Source organism: Rhea americana, unplaced genomic scaffold, assembly GCF_003343005.1.
Source record: "Rhea americana isolate MKP2758 unplaced genomic scaffold, rheAme1 scaffold_148, whole genome shotgun sequence".
NCBI classification, from domain to species: domain Eukaryota; kingdom Metazoa; phylum Chordata; class Aves; order Rheiformes; family Rheidae; genus Rhea; species Rhea americana.
The window spans coordinates 484923-512753 of NW_028185572.1; the positions used below are offsets into that span (position 1 = coordinate 484923).

General features: G+C 40.4%; 1 protein-coding gene across 1 annotated transcript in view; it reads right to left on the reverse strand.

Moving 5' to 3' along the window:
* The window catches only part of TENM4 (teneurin transmembrane protein 4), a 353790-nt gene that overhangs the window by 146492 nt on the left and 179467 nt on the right, over nt 1-27831 (reverse strand). The window contains exons 9-11 of the mRNA XM_085299249.1: nt 16804-16905; nt 11955-12149; nt 7785-7985 (exon numbers count right to left, since the gene is read on the reverse strand). Of these exons, the coding sequence (XP_085155375.1) occupies nt 7785-7985; nt 11955-12149; nt 16804-16905 (498 nt within the window). The remainder of the gene's footprint in view (nt 1-7784; nt 7986-11954; nt 12150-16803; nt 16906-27831) is intronic.

Sequence of the window (27831 nt, forward strand, 5' to 3'; positions counted from 1 at the left end):
CCTCAAAACACACTCTTTTAACAGTAGCTCGTTTAAACCATGGAATTTAACAGCTTGTTGTGATGTTGTGAAACATTCTGTTCTTCAAATTATCCAAGTTAACATGGACCCCACAGAGTGTGGTACATTACTGCTGTTGTCAGTCAGAAAAAGTCCACAATAAAAAGAATTTTTGAGATCACGATATGACTGCTGAGGCCACATTTGAAGATTGGTAAGAGTGCCAAAGTAAAATCAGTGTCTTGGGAATTAGTCCTAATTGTTGCAGCAAACAATTAGAGAATGGAATTGTCTATCCATTGTCTTTTAAGGGGGTCCATAAATTGGCACTGATGCTAGAACAGCTTATATGAGAGAAACAAGCTTTACTCATCCCAGGTGATGCATATAAAGTTAAGAAAGAACAGGGATTGCTTGTCACACCACTGGACCTTTGGTCTCTGTCTGARAGATGACCTAATCAGACCAAACATTTTGTGATCTAATGGTCAAAAATAGATTGATGATATCACCATTCTCGCTCGTCTTGGCCAACTTTGAAATGACAGCTAGAATGCAAGTGTACAATTCCTTCATTCTCTCCCTCAACCTCCATATCTGACCAAGACTGCATTCACCATACATGGTGAGCTGCAAACAGTAAGGTGGCTAAAAGTGAGATCCTAAACATATCTCAAAGCTGACAGAGGCTTGATGGATCTCTGGTTGGCCAGTGGAATGCACTAAGTCTATTATCTGAGCTGTTAGTTTGAAAGTAGGAATTCACATTGAAACATAAGTTGTACTTTCTATCTTATTGGGAGGTTTTCCCTCCTCTTTGGTGTGTTTTTTCTTCTTCTGACTACAAAGATATTTGGACTTTTGAAGAATTGGACTCCCAGCAACCATAACTATAGCCCATCTTAACTATAACTTTTTTCCTCCTCCAAAATAAGTTACTTAATATTTTTTAAACTAAGGGTTTTTTTACACACATTTTCTATAATCAAGGGGAAAGAGAATAAAAGGATGTTAAAATGAAAGCCTTCCTAAATACTTTCATTTCAAATGTTTTCACTGTTTTAGTCTTATTGTATCTTTAATAAAATGCTTAAAAGACTTTAAAGGATGGATTCATCTTGGGACTGAGTAGGCCAAAATCTCTACTCGCAGTCCCAGCCACATCAAATACTTTATGTTATGTTATGATAGTTTCATGTTAACACTTTTGATTCTCTGGACTCATTTATTCCTTCAAAATTCACAAAGCAGCTAGGCAAAGCCTCTGATAATCCAGCGTAACAGTGCTGGGCTGCAAGTACTTTATTCCTTCAGAGATAAAACTTACTTCTTGCACATAATTAAAATAGGGAAGATCATAAGTTCACAGATCAGCACATTATAATTCTGTAAGGTTGTATAATTCTGAAATCCCTGCTGTACAAACTATCTCCTGGCCTTCAGTGAGTTCTAAAGGACCAACTAAGGCCTTCAGGAGTAGGTTTGTAATATTACTGTTAAGCCACAACAGATTCTGATAATATCTTCTGAAATCTAGCTCTGAAGACTTTGTGCTGCTGTAATATCTATTGCTCCAGACAACTATTTTTGAAGCAGAAAAGCTGTAAGCTCAAGCTACAAGCTGGAAGAAGATCACTTGAAGTGGCATTTGATAATCTGGCAGTGCCTGGTATCTTTTTCTTGTCACTAAGATCCAAAATAAATGATCGTTTATCAATTTCAGGTGTTGTGCCCTGTGGTTTAGTGCTCTTCCCTGTATATTTTGAAGCTAAGAAGAAAAAAAAAAGACAAACAAGTGATCTCTTGGGCATTACAGGAGGAGCAGCTCTACTCTGTAGTGAGGTACAGACTTATTTTATGTGACAGCTGATGTAATATCCATCTTTTAGAAAGATATTCTTACTTCTTAATGAAGAAAATGATAGTTTAAAGTTGGACTTATGTGAGCATTTTCCAAGGATGAATTTTTATCTTGGTGGCCTTGGGCATGACATGAATTTAACATGAGATTTTTTTTTTCTAAGGTTGACACCAACGAGCCCAAGGGAATCAATTTTTATCACACATGTTGGTTAATCCTGGTAACATTTCACCAATGGGATATGACATTGTCTGGTAAAATATATGTGTTTCTGCATGTGTGTGTGTTATCTCCTGCAGAACTCCTGATGAGAAAAGACACTGAGAAAATAAAGATGTATTTGCTTTGGCCTTCCTCTTTAAAGGTGCATCCTTCTTGGTCTCCTTATCTATTAACTGGAATACAGAAAAGCTGCCCGTTTAAATGAAGTGAGTAACTTAGTGGTGGGGCACTCTGTTGGGTGCTATCTGAAAGACTTTCTCATTTGTTAACTTAGATAACCAAATTGAAACTAATAAAAGATCAGCAAATAATTCAATAATACTATTGGTGGATACAGAATCTTCAATCTAATCATCATTTCTCAGTGGACTTGAACCAACTAGAACCATACTAAACAGGGACTCTTCCATGATTTCAATGGGCCATGTATTAATTTACAAGAATATTGCCTGTCTGCAATCAGAGACATGCTGAGACATCAGAGACGTTGCAGTCTGARGTCCCTCCTAGGCTGTTTTTAACAAAGCACAGAGGCTCAGAAGTGATTCTCTAATTTCATTTTATATGGCATAGTTCCGTAATTCCCTCTTTCCTGAAGAATCTGTGACCATGATTATTGTTGAGTTTTCTCCAGTTATTACAGAACCGAGTGTTCTACAGTTACTCAGCAGAACTGAGGATCTCGCAAAAGCTGAAAGCCAGACTCTTCCAAAGTAACATGAAGTACCCAAATGTGGAAGCAGCAGAGTCAATGAGGAATTAATTATGCTCTTTTTCAGGGATTTCCACTTAACCATGATCTGAGCAGCCCTCTGTAGTTGTTCCTCTTCTCTAGGACAACTCTCCTGCTAAATTGGTCATGTCACAAGAAGTGCCTAAAGGCAGGAGGGGGTGGTGTAAAACTGAGCTTTATCCAAAACCAAATTTTCCTGCCCATTACAGATATTTACAATATTTCCAGCCAGAGTAAGGCCAGCATGAGAGCTGCAGTGCCTAAAATCTTGGCACTCATCTCCAGGAGTGGAATTTATAAATACCGACTGAGTGCTTAAGATTTATGAAATAAATCCAGAGGATTTGGGAGCTGGATCTGGGACTCCCTAGCCATGACCTGTAGATTCACTGTTCCCAGCATGGTGGGCAGACCATTAAGAAATGCTTTGGAGAGGAATGGTCCAAAACTCTGCTCCTGTCTTGGACAAAGGCACTGTGTGTGTTCTTCAGAAAGATGTCCAGGTGACACTAAGGTTCAGGGTATGAAAAACCCTGTCTTCAACTTTTGCATCCCTTTGGATCAACCCAGCCAGTTTATTCTTTTCTTTGAGATGATAACTGCCTGCAGCCTGTACATTAATTTTGCATTTGGGATACTCTTCCAAGAAACGGGAAAGCAKGTTCAATGGTTTCTTGAACTGAGGACACACCTGCTATATGTGCCATAACAGAACTTTAGGAATTTAAAGTAGTTTTCCAATAAACAGTTCCAGGCACTAAGATGTCTCAAAAGCTGAGCAAAGGTTCTCTGAAACAGTGTATTAAAGCTAGATAATCTGCATTTCTCTAAAGTAAATCATAAATGCCTAAATATTTAGACCCTAGTAACTACATTTTGCAATAAATCACTGGAAAGGAGCATCTCCTCCATATCACAGAGGTGGGAAAGGGCGGTCATAAAGTTAAATGATATGTCCTCAGAAAACACTGTTAGCAGCAGAAGTGGTGAGAGAAACTATAGATGGGATCAAACTACAGGGAGATTTAATGAAATATCACCATATAAGCTCAGCCTCAATCTCTGGCCAGACATGCCCTCTTAGCCTTATCAAAATGCAAAGTTAAAACCTCAAAACTGAAAACTTCTTTACTGAGTCCTAGCTTCCATTTCCCAGCTCTAATCACTACAACCTATGATTTTGTGTCTATTTGGCAAATTCAGGATCACCAATATAAAGTAATATTTCCTATTACTGCTCCTCTCCAGGCTACTTTTATGCGTCTAAAGTATTGCTTTAGATGTCAACTGTGCATACAGTGAGTCAGCATCCATGACTTATTCAGAAGGAAAACTTATCTATATGYAGTCAATGCACAGTAATTATCAACTGCCCAGAAAAAGATCAGTATACTTACTATATAGAGWATGTAATTTCTATTGTTGTTTTGTATAATCAAGTTTCAGGTGATTCTAGTGAATATCGTGCACGCCAAGATGTCCACTACTAAATAGAGAACAATGTGAAAATCACTGCTTTACATCTGAGGAGAGTAAAAGATAACATTAGATAACTTATTTCCTTTAAGAATGATTTTGGATCCAAACATAAAACTGTTCTTTGGTCCTAGGATTTTACCGATTCATCAGTGAGATTCTCTTGGGGAATGGTGTCCTTCCAAAAATGTGGATAACTTGACTCATCAGTTCACTTCACTTAAGTATGTTCTATGGTACATAGAACAAGTGTTCTGTAGCCCCTTGCTTAGCTAAAAATATTTGGTTCGGTTTAAATAGGTTAAGAGTGAGATTTTATCACACATAAAATTCTGTTTCATGTTGCAGCACAGGTCATTTCCTTCTTCCCATAAAAGGTTAAGAGCTGCCCTATAAGGACTTCATTAGTTGCCATGCTTGAAGAACTAGGTCCTTTGCTAGGGCTTTGCTAGGGCTCATTAAGAGGTAAGGGGAGCTGGCATGCCAAAAGCCTGGGATACAGAGGACCTGTGACTGTAGGCTCTAGAAAAAAGGARTTAGGATGAGTGGTTCCTTAATTATCCTTCTTGCACTAAGCATTGCCTTGGACTGTTTAATTGAACTGGGTTATAAGGACCTTTTTGCATTTGTCTGTACAATAGTAGTACTGGGATGCAAAAGGGAGGGAGTTTTACTCTCTCCAGGGAGGACTCAAAATGCCTCTTTTTCTTCTGACTACAGGTTATTATCGGACTTAGCTCTGCACCCTTCACAACAAGATTTTATGTTTGGGAATCTATCCAAAAAGAACTGCATGCTGGAGAAATGGGGACCCTGAAAAACTGTTCCTTTTATGGAAGAGCAAAGCATGTTTAAGAGTGAAAAATCTGAAATGATGTGGCAGCAGCCTTRTCTCAAACCATATCAGCAGTGGACATACATATAAAGAAAAAAAAAGGCACATTATTAATTCTTTCTACAATACAGTGCAGGGCAGAATTCAAAACAAACTGAATTGCACTGCTGGTCTTTCAYGACAAGACTAACTGGAATGAAAAAAAAAATAGACTAACAGGAAATAGGAACCTCTGTAACATTATTATCTCGTGAAAAACTAAGGGGTTTATCCAGCAATCTGCGATTATCTTAGATTGCCATCAAAGGCAGGTGAAACCTACCCACTAACCTGAAAGATTTAGWGCCCAAGGTGCAGGCACAGTCTCATTTTACTTTCCCCATATCCACAGACTTTCACCTAGCTGCTCCTGTATTGCCCGATAGCTACCAAATGAATTCAGCTTAACTTCCAGATAGATATTAGTCTTGAAGGTTTTAAGAGCTGGAAAACGCATGGTGTCTTCTCAGAGCTTACTCTCCGTTTCAAGACAGCCAGGCCATCCTTAGAATGTACTTCTCAACGTGGATTACAAACATCGGGCTGTCCCTTGGCACTAGCACCTGCAGCCACAGTCCTATAGATTTCATTGGGACATAACACAACCCTAACTGCTTTGCTGAACTGACACTGATTTATGCAAACACTTAACTCTTTCACTTAATAATTCTTCCGTTCTGTTTGTTTCTGTTTTATAGGACAATAAAATCCATCCCCTCTAATTCCTTCTACAGAACTTCCACCCCACTGGGCTRTGTTGCTTGTACTAAAATTCTTGCTCACTGTATTTTAATCAAGCAAAAAGAATACCACACATCCTGTGAGTAAATCTGTCTTTCAAATCAAATCATCAATTCAGTGGAAAGGTCTGGGTTAGAAATGGAAGTTTACAAATCACCTTAGTTGTGATTTTYGCTGTGAGGCACAATAACCTGAATGTTACAAGCAGCTCTGTGAAGAAAAAGGTCTTGGAAYGATGCTCAAGTTTGTCTCAAATAACCTCACACTGCCAAAGAAAGTTTGCACTAGATGGATTTATAAAAGCAGTATAAGGAAAGCTTATAAATCATCTATACATGACCTGCAGGTTAACAAAGAGAAAGTGAATTCTGTTTGTGTGTAGGAAAGAACATTTTTCCAAATCCATCTCTGCAATCCCCAAAACTCCACATAAACTCAAAATAATGACTCAATTATGAATCATGCTACAAAATCACTACAATTACACTGCTACCCTTCTGCTTTCTGTGGTCTTATAAATGAACTCACAGAATATTGAATTGAGGATGTTAATGTGGGGAAAAGAACAGTTTGTCATGAAATTCCTCTTGCCAATGCAGAATAGCTTCCCTCTCTATATCTGTAAAAGTTTTTGGTCAATATATTTTCTTTTATTCTTCAGCCCAGCCATCTTTACTATAAGACAAGATTCCTAACATCTAACCTCACTACTTATTTTAGAAAAGCTTTTCTTTTCATATCCTCTGTGTTATTCTATTATTTTATATCCTTTGCTTATTCATTAGCAAAGTTAAAAAACTCTTTTAAAATATTTGTAAGCAGTTAACCTGTTTTTTTTCTACACAGTGCAGCAATTCCTCAGCAAAAATGTTGTTTATGCAGTTTTGCTTCTACATCTACTCTCTTAATAGTTTTTGTTGTTGTTGTTGCTTTGCTGCAAATTTATTTCATCTCATTGCCACTAGTGAGGTGCCCTGGATTTCTGGCCTAGATCCACCTCAGCTGTGTAAGGGTAAAGAGGCTGTTACTGCTGCGGTCTCTTACTTGTGAGCACAGCATGCGGAACAAAAGGTAAAAGAGGAATGCTCCGTCGGTTCTGACTATCACCTAATTTATTACAGTAGTTCTCAATGTGGCATCTAAGAGCCAACTGCATTTGGAAGAAAAGTGAAAAGGCTTCTAAATTGTTTTTCTTAAGCCTCCATTTCAGGTACTTGATGCGGATTTTGAGAAACGTTGACATTTAGCTAAGGAACAAAGAACGTTTACAGTTCCAAATCTCTATGCAAAACTGCACATAACAGATCTGTCTATGATGTGGTAGGTGCCTGTACTATGAAATGCTTCTACTTAGTTTTCCTTTTGCTCTTATGGGACAGCGCTTATACTTTTTTTCCATGCGAAATTTGTATGACACTCATCTYCTCCTAGCTGAGCCTAGAAAATCAYGGCCTTCAAACTCCAGTGAGAACTGAGACCTGAAGGACTGCCACTGCCCTTTTGTTATTTGCAGCAACATAAAGAATATTTGYACAACTCCTAAAAATAAAAGAACACCTTTTGGTGCTACTGGGATTCATCAAGAATTAGCACCAGTACAAGCAGTTATATGTAAACCATCAATTACATTCATATCAATAAAACRAATAACAGCAAACCTACATGGCTTTAATGGGGTTATTTATTACCTTGCTCTTTACTCCAAAATGGAAGCAGAATTATTTATGTAGTTGAGCTATGGTATTTCGGCTTCCAGTCATGCCCTACATGTGCTTTACTGGAACACATTTGTAGCTCTATTGTTGCAGATCTAAGTCTGAATATTTTACAAAGTTTAAATAACATGAAAAATAATGGTAAGGTACTGCTGAAGTTACCAATTGAACAATCATGTCCAGTCCAGTTGGGATCACAGCTGCAGAGGCCAGTATCTGGGAGGAAGGTCCCATGTCCAGAGCATTGGTCCAGACAGGTGGCTCTTGGGGTCTCGCAGTTTGTTCCTCCCCAGCCAACAGAGCAGTGGCATTCTCCTCGCACGCACACGCCTCGTCCCGAACACGTAGGATCCATGCAGTCCACTACATGCAAGAAAGAAGAGGAAGTGTATAGGGGAAGCAAATGGGACCTTCAGAAACAATCTATCAGATTTTCGTAACACAGATTTACTGGTATAGTATCTCATGGCTCCAAGAAGAAAYTGAAACCTTGCATTAAAAGAAGATTATCTCCAAACAGATGCATCACACAAGAGGATATCGTCCTGGAAATGCAATAAGAGCTAAAATACTTACCTGAAAAAATAAACAAAAAAGTTATGATGAAATCYATTCTTTTATCCAGGCATATATTAACAAATGATCTTTCTAAGAAGAATAGGCAAATATCAATTAAGATTAGAATAAGAATAATACTCTCTTGTACATATGTTGTGCYTCCGTTTATTCTAATAACCTAAATTACTATTATTAATGAATTCAAAGCTAAGCTAAGCTCTGTTTTCTGAGAGAGAAATTTCTGCATAAAGATTCAGCAGAAATTCACTTCCTGATTCAGCACAATACATGCCTAAATTGAAGAATGTGCTGAAGTCCATACCAGTTTCACGGATACACATGTATGAATTTCAGATTAAACATCTGCTTAGACAGTTTTTGGAAAAAGGACTAAAAATAAATGCTAGATATTATTGGATATTGTTATCTTCCGCTTGTATTTTTGAACAATTAATATTCTTTTTAAGCGGCCTTTTTTAAGAAGAGGCATTCTCACAACGAGGTTGGAGAACATGCAGTTGGGTGTGCTGTATAAGAAGAATGTGCACTAAATGACTTAATACACTGTGGTGTGATTCCTGAGTTAAGTGTTTTGTTGGCAACTGTCAGCAACCCTGGCCACRGGGGAATTCTACGTAGCAAAGGAAAAACATGAAACACACCAGACTCCCTCATAAAAAAGGACTGGAGGAGCTGATCATCTATTTATATAGAAAAATATATGGGACAGGCTAGAGGAATTCTTCCCATCTCTTGCAATGGTGTGTGGCAGTGCCCTGGGGATCAGTGACAAGTGTCAGTCTGGCTAAGCAGCAAGAGAAAAGCTGTCCAGCCGCTGGCTCTAACAGAGAAGAGCAGAACATGGCCACTGCGCACGCTGCAGTTTGAGCCTCCTTTTTTTTTTTTGCCTCTAAAAGCTAATGAGAATTCCAACGACCTGTTTAAGATCCAGAAACCTTAAAAAGAAACACAACAGCTGCTCTGATAATTCCCCAGATTCACCAAACCTTCTGACTCTGACAAGTAATGGCTCAGCAATTACTATCCCAAGGCATGCGGGAGTGTTTTTGTTTTGTTTGATTCCCGGAGCCCTGCTCATAGCTGGAACAACCCTCAAAAATTGTGAGATGCTCGAAAGGATGAGTCTATAAATCTCCTTCGCCGTTCATGAGCTGRGAGCAAGGGTGCCAATTTTAGCGTGAGACCCTTGCAGCCCTGGCCCTGTTCTTCCTCAGCAGTAATAAGTACGAAAAGGACTAAGAAAGAGACCAGCAGAATCCTACGGTCTCAGCAGATGGTTTGAAGGAGGAGAACAAAGATCACGGGCTATCTGACAAGAGGCTACCTCCAGGCAATTAATCATCCCCTCCGAAGGTCGACTGGGAAAAAGGTGAGTTTCAGAGGGGGCTCCCTCGCAGGCGGCAGGCAATCTGCTATCTCAGCTCTAACACAGGAGATTATCGAAGGGGAATGCGCACGTCAGAACCCCCCATTTATCATAATCCCAAGGCCATTTTTCATGTTGAAATGAGCCCTTTCAGAAAATGTCACGCACAATGGCTTCTTTAATCTCAGCCTCACTTGCTGTATCTCTTTAGGCTTTCGGCACCACGGCGAGGGCCCTGGGACAGGATTAGGGGCTTCTGCTTTCTTCTTAACCAATTGCTTAGTGGATTTGGGATACAACAGTATATTTTTTAGGGAGTTCTGCTGGACAAATTTAGCTGCTCAGCTCTGGGAGAAGTAGAGATGAGGAGCATGGGAGAAGGACAGCACTCACAAAATTGACTACACTTTTTTTTTTTTTTTTAAAAAAAAAAGAAGTTTTTGCATATGTCTGTATAGCTGCTTGGTAAAAGTCCCAAATGGTCTAATTTCTGGTTGGAAAATACCCCATTTATAGCTCAAACCTTGTGCAAAACCTTTGACAGGGAGATAAATCTTGCAGCAAGCAAGACTGGTGTAGATACTATACTTTTCCCCCAACATGCTTCATGCTTCATTGGTCACACAAGTTATTAGGCTTATTCAGTACCCAACGAGTAACTTCTCATTTTTCACTGCTTAAATTTGTTTCCCTCTCTTTAATGTCCTGCTGACTTAGTCCATGCCTTATAAAATATGGGCCAATAAACTAAAGAAGGAGAAAAGAAAAACTCATGTAAGATTGTTGGCTGATGTTTTATAAACATTGTTGAATTACTACAGGGGGGAAAGAAAAGAAAGAAGAAACACTGGAATGAAAACCCATTATAAACATAGAGTAAGCAGTGAAGCTACAAGAACTGAGAAATAATAAAAAGTAATCAATACCAGATGGCCCTTCTTAGAAGAGAAATTAAAAAGTAAAAGCAATTTAAAAAATAATATAAATCAACTTTTTTTTTTACTAGATTTAAAAATACATATATATCCTGAAGATTTCCCACATGGCACATTTCTGACCTACTTCCCCCTCGCCCCAGTACAGTACAAATTAGGCCCTGAATACCAAAAACAATTGCATACAAGGAAAAATACTAAACAGCTCATAAGAAAAATCATGTTCTCTTTGTTCTTCTTTCTTTTTCAAGTTTCTACCTAGCGGGACTGACACTGTCCCCTGCTACAGTGATAATATAAAATGCCTAATTGGAGGCTAGGTTTTTTTTTGCTTTAAAGTAAAACGAGGAACAAGGGAAAAGAGGTTTCTGTTAGAAAAAGCGCAGATCTTATTCTAAATTACACACATTTAACATGTCTAGCTGAAGGCAAAATCAGGGTTTTTCCATTTCTGTTTAACCAATAAAGGTATGATCCAGTAAATAAAGAGGTCTAAGGAGGTGTTTTAAAGATATTTCAGTAGTTATCATCTTTGGCTATAGTCCACAGCTTCACCGAGCTGTGCTTTCTTAAGCCAAAATTAAGTTCTTTTTAAAGATCGCTTCTTGATACAGAGCCGATGCTGTCTTCATCTTTATCCTTTAGTGACACCGTTGCCATGTAATGTCAGATATGTGCCACTCCAATACTCCAAAAAGTGCTGAACATTATTCTATGAATCAGTTGCTTCTGGAGGTATTTTATAACGGTCAGTATGATTTGTAAACTTACAAAATTGTCCACTTTTTCATTTAGCAATAAGAAGCAGTCACAAACTGGGCAAGGTAAAGGTTTATGGTGGCAGGTGACTTCCTTCAAAAAAAGATTAAAGATAAGTGCTAAAAGTCACTGTATTCCGGTCATAAAACTAAATGCAAATGAAGAATGTTTGGGGGTTAATGTGAAAAAAAAGCTATGGATGAGGCATTAAAATAACATCTGATTTTGAAGCAGAATTTAATTCAAGTYTTGAACATTTCTAAGCTTTGAAAGCTGGCAAGAATCAGGGACTTTTTCTCATACGCCACCATTTTCTTATATGTAAGCAACTGAAATCACTTGGCATAGCACAGCAGAGAAGAAAGCACTGTAAAAGTAATTACACGTTTAGATGTGTAGACGGAAACGACGCTTTAATAAGAACATTTGAACATATGATTAGACATTCTAGTCTTTCAACCAGATTTGTCTATCTGAAGCGTTTGATGGCTTTTCATCCAATTATTGAACAATATGATAGATAATGACAAGCTATTACAACATATCATTTTTATGTTGCATCCATCTATTGTATCTCTAAGGTGCCTATTACTGTTCTGTTTAAGCGCCAGTGTTACTCAGAATTGCCTCCATCCATGTAATTATTTAACAGCAATCAAAGCAAAAAGCTAATTGAACGTATCTTGCAAATACCTTCTTCACAGCTCTCCCCCTTGTACCCTGGGTTGCAGATACAGGTCCCCATGATGCACGTGCCATGATTACTGCAGGAGACGTCAATRCACTGGTTGGTGGGGACATCACACTCTGCTCCTTTCCAGCCACTGTGGCACAAGCACCTTCCCTTCATGTACTGTCCGTTTCCACTGCACAGCACTGGGCAAGAAGCTGGGGGAACATAACCGAAATCACATTAAAACACAACTGTACATGAGTCTCACTTTGAGAAGGAGCACGAGAGCCTGCAACTTCTGTTCTTCATAAACACTCTTCAGTGAAGCATGTTGCTTTCTTCGCCAAGGCCATCTTTTATGCAGCTGACACTCAGCTGTTAATTGTATTATCCTACAAATGTTTTAAATGAACAAACAGCGCTCATGAGCTAGAATACCTCTTTGCTCTGTGTCTGTGATACTTTCTGTTACTGACTAGCYCCAGATCTTTATCTTATTCTGACTTTCGGTATACTGAAGTCTTTTTTTCAGCAGTGCCGTTGACCTTAAATTGCTTATCGCTATACCTGACACACTGCCAGATTTCAGACTTTCCTTGACACCTCCTCTGCTCCAGACCTTAGCTGTACACAAATCACTCCTGTTTTGCTGCTGTAATTGTCAACTTTACAGTCTTCAGTTTCTTTGCTCAGAGGATAGTTCAGATTATTTCAACAATTTAATTCATGTCATACCATCACCTGAATCTCCAGATCTCCAGCCCCTTTTTATGGCTATCACGTCCACTGGACTCCATTTATCATCAGACACCACGCAAAACTAGCCTCTAGTCTTTCCAATCTTTCTGTAAAAAATGTTCCCAAATATATCTTCCGATCTTTATATGAGTTTATAAATGACTTTGTAATTGTGTTTTTCTTTCCAGCAAAATCAGCTGATTTGTACAGCCAGACAACTGCAGGATTTCTTTTCTGTGATAAAGGGGAGAAGTCAAAAAGCTGAAGTTGTGGCATGGTGGATCCCAGYATTAAGTGTTTTCTGAGCTGTCTCAGCAAAACGTCAGGCAGAGTGGAAGCAAAAGATATGGCAGGCTTTGCAAGCAAGGAGAGAGCATCAAGGACCAGATCAAAGCCTCCGTTACCAACTCTGGTAACTGGTGCTCTGTAAGATTTCTTCAGCTCCTCTCTAATGGTACTTTCTCCCTTTGCCATACTGTTATTTTTCACATGTCCCATCTTAGTTTCCTTTTGCCCCTTGTTCTGATTTTTCTAAGAGTGCTATCCATTTCTGTCCTATTTCCTTAAAAACAGTAGCCTTCCCCTGTTCATTACCCCTTCAAAATCTGCTCGCTTCTGTTCTGTTCTCTGCAATTTCATGGCACTGAAATTCAACAGCAAGGACATATTCAACCCAGACTTCTCTRGTGCATTGTCACACTTTATCCTGAAGTGAGAGCAGCTTGGTTTCTCCTTTGCCCCTCACAAAGGCAGTTTATGAATATTTTTATGAAGGATACTAATGTGAATGGAATATTCTATTCTGCTTCTTAACTCACTTGTCTTAGGCATGTGATTAATACAATGAACCTCTTTTGCTTCATTCCTGACTCTGAGTACAGGTAGGAGGAGGTAGTAACAGTGGATAAAGATTCTCCATTTCTCGTATTACCTTTTCAGTTATTAACCACACAAATCCTACCCAATGTTGCTTCTCACGTACTACAGACCAGTCTGCCTGAGGGTTACAGTTACAGCAACCTCAGGACAATGCAAAACATTGCCAGCTCTGACTCTTAAACCAGTTTGATATGCAATGAACTATATTTGCCTTACTAAAATAAAAAGGTTTAGAAGAGAAGGGAGTTTGGCAACTGTTATTATTAAAGACCCYTCTGTTCACCTTGAAGAAAGCACTTTGGAGTGGTGTGTTTCAAGGGCRTCATTTGCATGGAGATGCCTACTTATACAATACAAGACATAAATTGTTTAAGATACGCCATGCTGTATACATGGTTCACAGCAAACTTACTCTATAATTTAACTWTTCAGCAAGACTGTTGGAATTTTCCACCCTCCTGTCTCAAATTTCAAATGATTGGTAATGGAGCCTGTTCTTTGAAGGTACTGGAAGAGAATAGCCTACAGCTCTTTTCAACAAGAAGGAAGAATAATGGGCTTTAACCAGTGAGAGGTTGCTGAGAAAGACCTACATGTTTTCTGACAAGACAGCTGATCACTCARTGCAAGATCAGATAAATTGCTGGCCATCTGCAATAAAACTGCTACTCGATAGAGATCTCCATGGAGAACACCTTCAGCATAACCTGGAAAGTKCTGCTGCAAATAGCAACGCAATGGCAAGAACAAGACCTCTTTTGTAGTGTACTAGAATGAACAAAGACAAAAGAGTTTTATGGACTTTTTTCCACTGCTCTCTGTGCAACTCTTTTCTATATATAATGATATATAATTAAAGTTTGATCACTCAAATTCCATTCCAAAGGAAAATATCTAAGAGACCTAAATTACATTAATTCTCTAGAGTRGTTATGGTAGCCCAAATGCCCACTACTTTTCTTGGACAGTTTAGAATCAAAGAATGAGACCATTCATTCATTTGGTTGGTTGGTTTGGTYTACATAGAAATTTAAAAACACCTTCCTTGAATGAGGAAAAGTTCACAGAAGGCCCCAGAATACATCAAGTGATTTGATCTCATCTATGCTGTTTAAAATAATTGGCTAACAATACATTAATAATTAACTGTTATTTTTATAACAAGAGCTCCTCATTCCTTCTTCCAATTGTTACAACCCTTTACAAAAGGAAAATCAAAAACTATGGGATTTGCAGCATGCGCTGAAGGGCTTTTTGTTCCACAATTTCCTATCCATTTGGATGGTGAATTACATGGCAAAACTGAAATAAAGGAATACCCAGGATATGTGGGACTTAAAAATCCTGTAGTGGGACATGCTTATCTRAGGATTACTTCTCAGTACAGGAACAAATATATTGCTGCACACAGATACTCCAACAGTCTTATACACTCTGCAGTTGCTGCCCTCTGAGGGGTTTSTAGGTCAAAAGAAGCATCTTGGATTCCACTGAAAATGAAGAGGAAGTCAGTGCTGGGGCCCTTATATCTCATGCTCATGGCAAGATGATCTTTTTAACAAGCCTACTGGATGGAAATGCATACACAAACAGCATTTTGACACCCCAGGTATTAACCTGTTCTCCTAAAGGCAGACACTGATCTGGACCCAGATGATTTTGAACTGAAAGACTGACTCAAGTAAGAGGTGTTCAAGTCAGCCAGAGCAAGCAATCTTGTGAAATGGGAGATATACTCATGCGGCTTAAGTGCCTCAGCAGGCTCTGTATATAACCCATGAAGGGAAGTAAGCTCCCCTGAAAATGCATTCAGAACAAAAGATTAAGGACTTTGACTCACAATAAAGGAGCTTCTCCTCCACTGGCTCTGCAGGGAGCCTTGGGGGACCATGCCTCCAAACTTCTGCCCCTAAATAAAGTTAGGAGGTGTGAGTAGGGATAAGCTGTGGAAGGTGGAAAAAACCCTTTTGTCTCCAGATTTACAGTTCTGCAAAGGCTCTTGGAAATGCAAACCAACTGTAAGGAAATGCAAACCAAGTGTAACCTGAGTCAGCAAGAAGTCTGACATAAAACGGCTCTCAGAGATGCAGCTTGTCACATTCATCTTACTRGGTTGTGACCTCTGAAACACCTCAGGGTTTCAGACTGGACCACACTGCCTCAGTGGAGAACTCCCTACGCGTGGGGGTGTACAGCTGTTCTTATCTCTTGGCCAGGCTACAGTGATATAACCCAAAGCCTCAGGAGGCCACTGCTGGGTTGGAGGGGGAGAGGAAGTGGGCTTGGATAGAGCTTAGCTCTCTCTTTGGGAAGAAGCCCAGGCTGTTTTTCAGACAAAGAAGCAACAGAACAGGGTGAAGGCCTGATCTGTTGCCTTAATAAACCTCCTTGTGGGGGCACTAACTTTTTACACCCTCGCACCCCTAAATTTATGAATCTACATTTAGTTTGTTGAACTGTCTCAGTCAAAAAGGACTCTGAAAAAGTTGGAGCACTGCATTCAGGCATTTTCCATAGGCAAAATTTTGATTTCTCAGTCTGAAGTATGTTCTTACTAAACATACTCCAATTTGTTCTATAAATGTTTAAATAACCTAAAAATTTCGGGTCAAGTGAAACATCTTCAAAGTGATTTAATAAATCAAAATGATTTATTAAAAATACTTTTCACTTAAGCAGAAAAATATATTGTTTGTTGGGATCAGCCTGCTTTACAAATCCTCCCAATGTTTTCATTTTTGGCCAGAATATCCAGTTTCTCCTGCCATTACTCCATTCCTAGCCTTGCTCTAACCTGGCTCACTCCCCGCAGTGAGGCTGTTAATGATCATGCATAGCTGACACAAACTTGCAAAGCTTGCAGCAACAAAAAGATCCTTAAGGGTTCTACCATTAGTATCTTAAAATAAACCAGCATTATAAGATCCCACCATACSCTGACAAAATGCTCTGCTAAACAAGCAACAGTGCAACATTTTTAAGTCACGTTCGATACAGTCAGTCCCGTACAGGAAGCTCTCAGTGTGACATTTTGCCTGTCCATATGCCCYCAAGGCTTTGTGTTGCTAAGGTCACAGCGATCATGGCATGCAAGAAACAAACCYGCAGATCCAATCCACTTCCTTTCCGCCGGAGGATCCGCAGTCTGGGTTAGGTGTACTTTGTAAAAGCCACAAGCAYGACTATAACTTCTACAAAGAAAGATATTAACCAAAAAGGAGAGGGAAGGATTAATTAAGTATAAATTCCTACCTCTGCCACAGTCAGGGCCCAGAAAGCCAAGGAAGCAATGGCAAGTCCCAGACACACAGTCTCCATTCCCATAGCAGTTACTGGGACAATTATCCACTGATTCTGCAAAAGAAAAGAGAATTCAGGTATTTCTTCAGGCCAGAAAACATCTCTGAGTTTGGGAGGTCGCTGGATGGCAGAAGAGTTGAAAACTCAAAGCAATTGCTGCACTTRGGACTGAAAGCATTAGCCTGAACTCCACTAAATGGAGCTCATCCATTTACACCAAAGGAAGTTCAAGCCCACCACATTAGTGTGAAGTGACTGCAGTGACTGTGACTAAAATTGCAGCTGCTCAGCACCCATCAGGCATCATCTTCACTCAGTACCTGAAAAATTCCCAATGTGTTTTCTCCCTGCTTGTTTTTCTGACCATTTTCCCTTTTTGAAATTACTGTAGGGAAGAATACAAGCAGTTCTCATGCAGAGCATGTAACGTTGGTCCTAYTTTGCACTCAGATAAGTGGAAGTGGATGTGGGGCATTTATTTGCACTGAACAGACTTGATCAAAGACAGAACTTCTCCCTTATGAACAAAAGCCCTTGGTTCCTCCTCTCTGCTGGCTGTTGAGGAGTTATTTCTAATGGTATGCATTCTAGTTTGTCCTGCAAGATTATATTAACAGCCAAAAGCACTGGGGATAATATTGTATCTTGGTGGAATGAGGATGGGACTATTCCACACTTTAATCTCTTTCTAGTTATCATCTTAAATTCCCTGACTTTGGCAAAAACACTGGCTATTCATCTTTTAAGGAAAGCTAACAGGCAAGCAAAACGGTATCTAACGCTTTTATCTTGTTTTGAGAGCAGCTCAGAATATTGGGGCTAAAACTTACCTTTCACAAAAGMAGCACATGATTTAGTAAACATTGTATTTCAAAAAGAGAATGAAAAACATTATACTTTCCTGACTAAAGTGTGAACGAAGGTTGAGTAAATGTGAGTGAGGCTTGGAAAGATGATGGAATATTATGGTTCATTCCAGACTATTATTTCTCATTTTCTCGGAATGAAATGTGTATCAGATTAAAACTGAATTCAGTTATACAGGAGGGGCACCAGTAGTGCATCTGTCCTAGAGAGGGATGGAAATCTTGGCCATGTGAATAACGACCCTGCTTTCATAGAATTTCTTCATTCCAGACCYTGTTATAATAAAGACATTTGTAAACTTTCTATTGGTATAAATGAACAAAAACAGCTGCAAGAGAAACGTGTAATTAGTTTCCAAACATGAATGAAAGGCAACATATTTCTGAAAAGGTGTTCTCTGAGTGACAGGGGTATCTGAAGGCCATTTTAAAGGACATGGTATAATTTAATTATTCAAGAAGGGTAACAGTAGTTTTAAATAATAAAAGTAGTTTCAGGCATTTATGTTTTACATCTTAATATAAGACTTGTCACAATCAGACAGCTCCATGCAGCAGAAAGTGCTGGTAGCTTTCTAACACTGAAGTTCTAAAGTTAAGCAGATAGTCATTTTACAGTGTATGGAAATACAATCACAGCRTGTAGTCAACGCTTTGAGCTTGATTTGCCATCGTTATTCTGATCAGATATCAGGCACACTTCCTAGGATAATGAAATAGCAGCTCAGGCTTTGTSCATTTATACTGATTTTCAAGCGCAGTAACTCTCACTTAATAGCAGGTATACAYGTGAATCTATCCTCCTGTAAATGAAAACCTTAGCCTGTATATAGAAGAGATTCAGAACTTTGTTCATGATGTTTTAATTTCAGTGCTACAAAACCAAAAGAAAATAATCTTTGTTTATGCTTTTTTCCTTTAAGTATTTTGTCATTTCCCAGAAACATATGCAGAAATACTTAGAAAAAATATTATTTACTCATGAACATATACATAGTTACACATATAAGTAACATAGAGAATGTGAAAGAAGATAACAAAATAGGCAAACACTTAAGAGCTCCTTTTACTGATAGGGTCAGTCCTTTTCCTCTATCACTCCTGTCCTTGGTACAAGTCTACGCTTCTTCCTCTTGTGTTGGCTCTGACATTTGTCAGACCCTTCAATGAGTTGGTAAAGCTTATAAAGATGGCAAAAAATTAATGCAGCAGAGAAAAAATGTGAATCATTTTCTACTATCATTTACTGTCTACTATCATTTTCTCATTGAAAATTGAGAGCAGAGGGAGCAGGGCCATGTTATTCAGCAATTGTGCAGTACTTGGACATCTCATGAAACCTCACGCTATCATTCTGGATCGGGGTATGCGAGCTGTAGCTTCACTGAGTAAAGACTGCATATTCTTGACCTTTGAAGTCAATGGAAATACATATGTCAGTGCTTTAATGCAGGACAGATTCCCAGTGTTATGATAACACCTCTAGAATAATGAAAATTCTATTCATTATAGAATGAATAAAACTTGTTTTCAAGCTATTGCTTTACAGCACTGAATAGAGTTCTTGAAGAGGTGTAAAATATCCTTACAACTTTCTTAGTATATTTATGTAAAATAATAAATGGTATTTACCTAAAATAATAAAAAAACTACGCAACTTCTGAAGAGCAATGTAGCTTCAAATATGGCAGATATTCTGAAGTGTAATAATGTACTGAATCAGCTAAAGGGCAATCTTTGTTACTGGAAATAATATTTTGCATTTACAGTGTGGCTCAGTTGATGTACTCAATTGCTATATTAAGGACCAAGGAGGCAAGATTCAGCACACCAATTAGGTGTCCACTGTAGGGTAAACTGAGTGGATCTCACTGACTGTACTGACTAGGTATAATGGGATCTAGAGGCTCAGAGTGACCACAGAAATGAAGCATACCTGGGTTTAGGCACCTAAACTTTTCTGGACTTTAGGGTAAATTCACCTAATGAATCTCACCTCATTGGTGCCTCTTCTCTCCTGACTAGTTCAGATGTAGATATTACCATTATATACAATATTATAGACAAGACTAAATATAATCAGATGGATCCCATCCATTGTGACAGGCACTACTGTGTGATAAAAAAATATTCTTGGAGATTTAGTTGTTCACCTACAGATCTTTCATTTTACATTGCAAAAGGCAATGATATACACCCACATTACACTTCTTAGTACAGAAGTATTACACAGTATTAGACACTGTTGTCTCCTCAATCTTGATTTCCCAGAATATTCTTTGTGAGTGTACCCTAGGTGTATTATACCATATTATGGACATGCAACTCAAGAGGAATAAAAGAATAGTTGAATAAAACCCACTGTGCCTTATCCACTGAAGCACTTCAATAGCTTTTTAATTGTGTCCTGACTGTCCCATACTATTGAAAATAGAGTGGGCCCTTATAATCGCTTCATCCTACTTAACTGTTTTCTTTGGTGCTACTTATTTTTTCTTTTTCCTTTATAGCTGAAAGTAACATTTCAAACATGCTCTAATTTCACCCACGGTGGCCTAGAATAACCTTACTGAGAAACAAGAGAAAGCGAAGAGGAAAAGACACTCTTCCCCCCAGTGGCTGGTGCCACTTACTATATCTTAGCAGTCAAGAACAGAGACTTGTCTGGTGTGACTCAGGGCAACTAAGGTCTCCACACATGTCCAAAACCTCTTCACTACTGAGAAAATTCTGAGAAGCAATGAAGATGCATGGAATGTATCGTTGTCCCAAAGCTGCTACAACACAGCTGAAAAAGTGTTTCCATACAGCAGGCGTTAAGTGAAGTGGAGCTAATTTTCCACTCACTCCAGAGCTAGTAAGAACAAACAAGACTTGGAACTAGGCTTGTGAGCAACAAGTCTAAGTGTTGTCCATACCATTCTCAGCATGGTCCTATTTCTACTCTAAGGAATCATCACAGACTGGACCTTCTTTTCACTTTGACCACTGTAGGCATTAGCAAACCATTAGTCACTCAAGACTTCCAAAAAAAACCCTTTAACTTCATCACAGGACTGAATATAGTTGCAGTGGTCACAGATGGTGCCAGTTGGAGAGCTGACCTGCTTTTCGTGTTTTCTGGAAGGTGCACATACACACAAAAAAAGCATGCATACTGCTCTAATATCTAACTTTCAAACTAAGGGGGAGATGATAGCTGACTGGTTTAAGGTATCAGAGAGTAGAGATGGAGGGACCTTAAAAAGTATGAAGAAGTAAATGAACAAATTAGCACATACCTCACAGAAGCAAGGACTTAGCCAAAATATTATTTTATAGGACCAGAAGATAGAAGATGTTAAACTCCTAAGCTCCAGGAAACCCTTAAGTTAGCAGCACAAAGCGACTATCTAAAAAAAACCTTTGTCCTTTAAGTATGTCCATAGTCAACATTGCTACCTTGCTGACAAACTGTCATTCAATAAATAAAACAGGTCACTTTAGCTACGGCTAGGGTCTAAAGTTTATTCTGTGAGTTTTTATCTGTAATTATAACGATATTTTCCAATCCATACGCAACTGCACATAGTAATTTATGAATAATGCCATGGGAACTGCTTTAGAGAATCCTGACAGTGTTTTGTTGTTTTTTTTTGTTTTTTTTTGTTTTTTTTTGTTTTTTTTTAAAAAAACACTGTTGAAGTTCACTGTGAGACCACAGACAATTCATTTTTAGAAACAGATATACGGTCTCTGTTTTCAGTCTGACTCCCACAGTTTTCTCTCGGGTTCCAAATCTCTGAAGTGATCTGATTGACACCAGCTGGGAGGGGGAAAAGAATATTAGTTGGAGGGTCAGCCATCGAATGATGCACGATACTATCGCACAGCTTCGCTCTAGCGGCCAAAGGGAACATTGGAAACGCTGCTTCCTAGCCACCTTCCAGTGACAAACGGCAACGGGTGGTGCAGGGAGGAGACCTCCTGAAAGCACACAGCTCGCACAGGGGACAGACTAGTAAAACTTAGGATGGTGTGGCTTCAGATGGAGATTGAAGAAGCTTGCGTAGGAAAGCAATCGTCCTGCCAGCTTCAAAATCTAATTAGCAACTGAAAAAACAAGTCATTTCCTGAATAAACATTGTAAACATATAGATCTCCTCTGAGAGAATGAGCAAATGACATAATGAGATGCACTGCCTGCAGATCCACATTGTCTCATTTTGGAGGACAAYACAGAAATGTCTTGTTTGAGGCAGCAGATATTCCCTATGAGTTCAACCCACCCCACTTAGGAAAAGGAGAAGGATGTGCAAAAGAGCTTTCAGGTTAAAAAAAAAAAAAAAAAAAAAAAAAAAAGTAAAAAAAAAAAACAAGAAAAAAAAAAAAAAAAAAAAAAAAAAAAAAAAAAAAGAATAGAAGGTGCTTCCTACACAAGAGCTTTATTTATCAAACCAGAAAAGAAACCAGATTGTGGGCTGGAGTAAACTTGCTTTACTTCATGCACCACATAGACTTGTACCAGCTGAAGACACTTCAGGATTTTTACCATTTCTCTCAGGGAACTTCTTTAAGTACGAACAATCTTACAACTGGTAGATTTTGTGGGAAAATCAGCAGAAATCTTTCATCCCACTGCTTGCTTTCCCAATGCAATCATTCCCTACACTGAGAGAAGCTATAAACCGGTATTATCCTGGCCATACCATAATAAGACTTCACACTACACTATCTTTCATTTAAGGATATCACTGAGTTCAACGGGAAATTGCTAGCTGTTTTCATTCCCATTTTTTAGTTTGGGAATCCGAGGCATAATCAAATACACCATTTACTTGGTATCATAAACAGGCTCATATGACAAAGCTCCCAGGCTGATGGTCTGCTCAGGGGATCACTTTGCTGCTGACAAAAAGCCCCGTGAAAGCCAACTCCACTGTGGTGACCTCTATAAAGATCTGTCAGTCTGGTTTACAATTACCTACATAAATTACCTTTATTCAGACGAAATACAATAAACGTATTAAAGAAATAGAAAAATTATCAGGCTCTTGATAGACTTTTCTTTTAGATAATTAACATGTTCGCTGGTCAGCAGTAGAGCTACTCGAACTGTATTTCCGTCTTATTTATTTACAATGCAACATTCAGCTTAATAGCTTGTTTCTACATCTTTGGGCCAGAGGCCAAGGCAGATGTCTGCCTGACACCAAATCCTATTAGAAGCTGCAGTAACACAATTGTGTGTTAAAGCTAAATATTTTATAGCTTACACTTCCCACCAAGCATTGTCATTCCCCGGACATTTAAAGTCAACTATCTACTGGCAACGAAAAACTAGTTATCAAGTTGGCAAGTGAAGGTAGTAGCTTTCCTGGGAGTTAATAAGCACCAGGACTGCTTTCTAAGAACTGATGATTAAATGCCATGCAATGTAGTGTCATTGTGTGAATTCAAATGTAACTATCTCTTTCGATAACCTGAACGAGTTGTTGCCTGAACTGGCAGTGTTTGGTATCAGACACACGTAGCAGTAATTAGACACACATTAGAATGGTTATGATTTAGTGAATCAATGCTGATACTGGTTTCTGTAATGAAAGAAAATTAAATGCAGGAAGAGAGATGCCAAGAAAAGAACAGATTCTAGGTGTCCTTGCTGGTGTCAAAATCTTTTTTTCTGTGGAACTTAGAAGATAAATTAAATAATGTAACCAAACCTCAGAAGAAAAGGTGCTCTCTAAATGAGTCTCCCTGAGCTTTGGTAGATGTGGTAACATCCTTCAGGCTCAGCACAGCAACCGTATGGCTTCCAGACTACCTGGAAGCTGGCAGAGAAAGCAGCAGGCAGAACCTCTCTGGGCTTGTCTGCAAAGACTATCCTTGGGAGGTTGTTTGGTCTAGGCTTCTCATGAAGTAGTACCACTGGAAGCTTACAGAGGGTGCTCAACAACTGTAAAACAGGGTGAACACAGAGCAGCTAGAATAACCAACTCTTCGTACCATGCGCAGTAGAATCCAGCTTAAAACTCACATTTTCTCATATTCACCAGTACGAAGTAGGAGGGTCTATCCATGCTTGAGGACAATCTTTCCACAAGCATAAATAAACACATGTCCTCCAAATCTAACCCAGTTTTGTCATGTATACTGATTGGCATAATAAAAGATTCTACCCTTTCCTTACAAGCTTTGACACTCTGTAAACACAGATGCATTCATTTTAAAAAGTAACTACTTAAAAYAAACTAAATTTCTGTATGTAAAACAAGTACTTAGAGGAGAAATATTTTATGCATCAAATAAATACATATATTTATTGTCATAATGAGTATTATTCCTGACTGCCCATTGGCCTATTATTTATCTAGTCTCGTTCCACTGCCCAAAGAGGATAYTTTGCATTGAGAGTTTGAGTACGCATGGAGCAGGGCCGAAGGTTGTTAGATTCCATGGTTTGCACCTAACCTCAAAATCCTGTGYTAGACCTGTCAGTGGGGCCATGAGGAGCATGTGGCAGCCCAGTCACCCTACAACAAACTTCGTAAAGTGAAAGGACACCCTGCTCTCTGCTACTGTGCCACAGCTGGCAACCTTAGCAAACCACATACTCCCCTCGTCTTTCTTAGACCTAGTGTTTGTACTGGACAAAGTTGTCACCAGCAAGCTCGTTGCAATAATGGCTCTCTTTCACAAGAACGCTCACTGTCATTTCCCTAATTAGTATTCAATCATCACTTCCTCCARGCTCAAGAGYGGTGCATCCCTATGAGTAAGAAGTGCAGCAAAAGGGGCAGGAGACCTGCATGGGTGAGCAAAGAGCTCCTGGCCAAATTCAGGCAGAAGAAGAAAGTACACAGACCGTGGAAGAGGGGASAGGCTACTTGGGAGAATTATAGGAATGCAGTCAGAGGRTGTAGAGATGCTGCGAGGAAGGCTAAGGCCCAGCTGGAATTGAGTCTGGCAAGGGATGTCAAGGACAACAGGAAGGGCTTCTTCAGATACATCAGCAGCAAGAGGAGGACTAGGGAAAATGTGRGCMCRCTCCTGAGTGGGGCGGAGGCCCTGKTGACMAGGGATACAGAGAAGGCAGAATTGCCGAATGCCTTCTTTGCTTCAGTCTTCAAAGCTAAGGGCAGCCCCCAGGAATCCTACAGCCWGGATCTGAGGGAGAAAGTCTGGAAAAGGAAAGATTTTCCTTTGGTTGAGGAGGAAAGGATTAGAGACCTTCTGGGCAGGMTAGACATCCACAAATCCATGGGCCCGGATGGGATGCACCCATAGGTACTGAGAGAGCTGGCGGAYGTTGTTGCCAGGCCACTCTCCRTCATCTTGGAAAGGTCCTGGAGAACTGGAGAGGTGCCTGAGGACTGGAAGAAAGCCAATGTCACTCCASTCTTCAAGAAGGGCAAGAAGGAGGACCCAGCCTCACCCCCATCCCTGGAAAGGTGATGGAACAGCTCATTCTGGATGTCATCTCCAGACACATGGAGGAAAAGAGGGTGATCAGAAGTAGCCGGCATGGATTCACAAAGGGGAAATCCTGCTTGACCAACCTGATAGCCTTCCATGATGGAATGACTGGCTGGGTAGATGAGGGGAGAGCAGTGGACGTTGTCTACCTTGACTTCAGCAAGGCTTTTGACAGTGTCTTCCATCACATCCTGCTACAGAAGCTCAGGGAGTGTGGGTTAGACGAGTGGACAGTGAGGTGGATTGAAAACTGTCTGAAAGGCAGAGCTCAGAGGGTCGTCATCAGAGGCACGGACTCCAGTTGGAGGACTGTGGCTAGTGGTGTCCCCCAGGGGTCCATCCTGGGTCTCATCCTGTTCAACTTCTTCATCAGTGACCTGGATGAGGGGACAGAGTGCCTCCTCAGCAAGTTTGCTGATGATGCCAGGCTGGGAGGAGTGGCTGACACACCTGAGGGCTGTGCTGCCATTCAGAGAGACCTGGACAGGCGGGAGAGTTGGGCAGACAGGAACCTCATGAGGTTCAACAAGTGCAAATGCAGGGTCCTGCACATAGGGAGAAATAACCCTAGGCACCAGTSCAAGCTGGGGTCTGCCCTTGTGNATCCCTGGAAAGGTGATGGAACAGCTCATTCTGGATGTCATCTCCAGACACATGGAGGAAAAGAGGGTGATCAGAAGTAGCCGGCATGGATTCACCAAGGGGAAATCCTGCTTGACCAACCTGATAGCCTTCTCGGATGGACTGACTGGCTGGGTAGATGAGGGGAGAGCAGTGGACATTGTGTACCTTGACTTCAGCAAGGCTTTTGACACTGTCTCCCATCACATCCTCCTAGAGAAGCTCAGGGAGTGTGGGTTAGACGAGTGGACAGTGAGGTGGATTGAGAAGTGGCTGAAAGGTAGAGCTCAGAGGGTCGTCATCAGAGGCACGGACTCCAGTTGGAGGCCTGTGGCTAGTGGTGTCCCCCAGGGCTCAGTCCTGGGTCTCATCCTGTTCAACTTCTTCATCAGTGACCTGGATGAGGGGACAGAGTGCCTCCTCAGCAAGTCTGCTGATGATGCCAGGCTGGGAGGAGTGGCTGACACACCTGAGGGCTGTGCTGCCATTCAGAGAGACCTGGACAGGCTGGAGAGTTGGGCGGACAGGAACCTCCTGAGGTTCAACAAGTGCAAATGCAGGGTCCTGCACGTAGGGAGAAATAACCCTAGGCACCAGTGCAAGCTGGGGTCTGCCCTTGTGGAGAGCAGCTCTGCAGAGAAGGACCTGGGAGTGCTGGTGGATGACAGGTTGACCATGAGCCAGCAATGTGTCCTTGCGGCCAAGAAAGCCAATGGTCTCCCGGGGTGCATTGGGAAGGCTGTTTCCAGCAGGTGGAGGGAGGTGATCCTGCCGCTCTACTCAGCCCTTGGAAGTCCTCGAGTCCTGTGTCCAGTTCTGGGCTCCCCAGGACAAGACACACACAGAGCTCCTGGAGAGAGTCCAGCGTAGGGCTACAAAGATGATTAGAGGGCTGGAGCACCTGCCCTATGAGGAACGGCTGCGAGAGCTGGGCCTGTTCAGCGTGGGGAAGAGAAGACTGAGGGGGGATCTGATCACTGTGTACAAGTACCTGAAGGGAGGGTGTCAAGGGGATGGGGACAAACTCTTTTCAGTTGTCCCRTGTGACAGGACAAGAGGCAATGGGCAGAAATTGAAGCAGAGGAAGTTCTGCCTGACCGTGAGGGGGAATTTCTTCCCTGTGAGAGTGACGGAGCMCTGGACCAGGTTGCCCAGAGAGGTTGTGGAGTCTCCTTCTCCGGCCTGCCACGATCCAACCCTGTCTAACACGCTCCAGGTGACCCTGCTTGAGCAGGGAGGTTGGACTAGATGATCTCCAGAGGTCCCTTCCAACCTTACTGATTCTATGATTCTACGATAATTACATTAGCAGTTATTTCAGTAGGAAATTAGGTAGTGGAACATGAAAGGCAAAGATTCTGAAGCTCTGTGAAGAAAAGCTAGCACTTAATTCACTTCTCAGTTGCACAGCTTGCAGTCTTGTTTATTTTTCAGAGAAACGGTGCTTTTTCATTGAATTTCACTGGAGGGTAGGTAGGATTCTSTGTCTGGAGAACTGTCACCTGCTCTTGTAATTGTGATGTCAATGCCAAGAGAAATGTGGAGGTGAGAGGGGACAAAACAGGTTTTAGATAACTTTAAACACCAGACCTGACATTGTGAGGGAAAAAAAAAAAAGGCTCTAGAAACAAAGGAAATATGGAAATGTTGGTCCTGTAGTCTCTTGCTCCTCCTCTTCTTTCCCCAGCTGAAGTTTGAAAGAACTGATTCATTTTTATGGTACATCCTCACCTGCTAAGATTTCGATTTTTCTGCTTCACTTGTATTTTTTAAGGCTTTYACTTTTCTAGCTCAGGTAATCCACACCTGGCAGCCAGAGATGTGAAAGTTTTGACAGCATCATGGAAACTCAGTCATTATTTCTGAGTGTTCGTTCACGGTTTCCTCTTCTGTAGGGCACCTAGTGTGATGCTGATACTGCTAATGCCACTTGATGGTTTGCCAGATTTTGATTTTCTTTTTTTTTTCCTGAAGGCTAGTAGGTCTGTTTAATTAAAGATCCATGCATATAACCCTGTTTTGCTCTCATATCCCAATG